The sequence below is a fragment of the Myotis brandtii genome, unplaced genomic scaffold (genome assembly GCF_000412655.1).
Source record: "Myotis brandtii unplaced genomic scaffold, ASM41265v1 scaffold134, whole genome shotgun sequence".
NCBI classification, from domain to species: Eukaryota; Metazoa; Chordata; class Mammalia; order Chiroptera; family Vespertilionidae; genus Myotis; species Myotis brandtii.
Window position 1 is genome coordinate 606830 of NW_005354756.1, and position 1740 is coordinate 608569.

The 1740-nt window shown below is 61.5% G+C and overlaps 1 protein-coding gene across 1 annotated transcript in view; it reads right to left on the reverse strand.

The window, feature by feature from the left end:
* The window catches only part of KLHL40 (kelch-like family member 40), a 6904-nt gene that overhangs the window by 4170 nt on the left and 994 nt on the right, over positions 1-1740 (reverse strand). Inside the window, exons 2-3 of the mRNA XM_005860432.2 lie at positions 1319-1735; positions 48-208 (exon numbers count right to left, since the gene is read on the reverse strand). Of these exons, the coding sequence (XP_005860494.1) occupies positions 48-208; positions 1319-1735 (578 nt within the window). The remainder of the gene's footprint in view (positions 1-47; positions 209-1318; positions 1736-1740) is intronic.

The window sequence follows — 1740 nt, forward strand, 5'->3', positions numbered from 1 at the left end:
CATCCTCAACCCCAGCCCCCCGGCGGCCCCGCCCCTGCCCTGCTCACAGGCGGTCGTAGCACAGCACCGAGTCCAGGCTGCTCTCCCGCTCCTTGAGCTCCCGGCCGCCGACCACGTAGATGGCGTTGAGAGCCTCTCCCAGGCTGAAGAGGCAGCGCGGCGAGGGCAGCGGCGGCATCCCCAGCCACTCTGAGTCCAGGTGGTCAAACTGCGGACCGGGGGCCCAGTCAGCTGGCGCCCCCACACCCCCAGTCCCAGCCCCAGCCCAGCTCAGCCCCATCAGGCCACCCGGGTCACCAGGAGTTCAAGACTCCAGGTCGGGCCAGCGCAGGTGGAGGTGGTTTCTGGAGGCAGTGCCCATCTCCTTTCTGGTTGAGAAAGCCGACCCCACCTCCACCCCATTCCTGAACTGGCAGATGCCGGAAGATCGCCATGATAGCCCCAGGATGGGGCAGCTTTCCCCGGGCCCTGGCCCTTCCCCTGTACACCTCCTCGCCCCCTGTTCTCCACCTCATCCCCTGGCACAGGAACCCCACCTACAGCCAGCTCTGCCACTCACCCTTAAAGCCTACACTGTAAGCCTGTCACCCTGTCCACCTGGACAGTCTTATAATAACAGTACCAGTGGCTCACCTTTTTGAAAAGTTTTCTGAAGACTGCGCCCTGCACTGATGAACACTTTATACCTGCCATCTAACCTTCAAATGACCTTATCAAGCAGGAGGAATAATACCCTCACTTATGAATGGAAGCCCAGAGGGAGTGAACATGTGCCCACCTGTGCCCACCACTCACTCAGCTCATTCTCCACCACCCTCCCCTTCGGGCCTCCAAATTCCACCCGAGTGGCAAGGCCCACACCTACATGGCCTGCCACCAGGAAGCTGTTTCTGCCCTCTGAGATCCCACAGTCCCACTACAACTTGGACTGGGCACCCCACTCTACGGGTCCTTCCTGTGCCTCAGTTTCCTCATCTGTATAATGGGAAGACTAGGTAGGATGATCCCTTTGTCTGGGACACACTCCAGTCCCCGACTCATGCAAAGGCCCTGCCCAGAACCCCTACACTGACCTTGCTCCTCCTTCTCACTGTGCCTGACCCCAACCCTTGTGCAGGGCCCGGGCCTCCAACCTATCAGTCCACTGTCTATCACTGTCTTCAGCTTTCAGGCAAGTGGCTGTCGGTGAACCGCCCTGGTCTACACCTCCCCGTAGACCAAGGACATTTGCCAACACGTAGACACAGGTCTCTCCTGGGCCCCAAGGCCGACCCCCGGCCCCAGCACTGGCCACCCCCTCCCAGCGCTGGCAAGGCACCTGCAAAAAGTAAGAGCTCATGGGGTCTTCTTTGTTGTCCTCGTTGAAGAAGAGGCCCCCGGCCACGAAGACCTGGTTCTCCTTCGTCACCAGGCTGGCGTGGTTCTTGGGGATCTGAGTGGAGAGGGAGGCACAGTAACACTCATTGGCCGCCGGATCGTAGGCCACGGCGCCCTCCTCGCTGATCATAAAGATGAGGTCCTGCAGGAACATGCCGAAGCGCAGAGTGTCGTTGAGGATGCCAGGGAGGACGCGCTCGTCCTCCTCCTCCCCCTCGGCCTTGGCGTCGCCGGTGCCCTTGCTGGCCGCCTGGGGCCCGGCTGCCTCCTTCCCCTTCTCCTTCTTCTTCTTGCGCAGCACGGTGAGGCGGCCCTCGTGCGCGTCCTTCACCATCTGCACCTTCCGCAGCAGCAGGGGCTGGG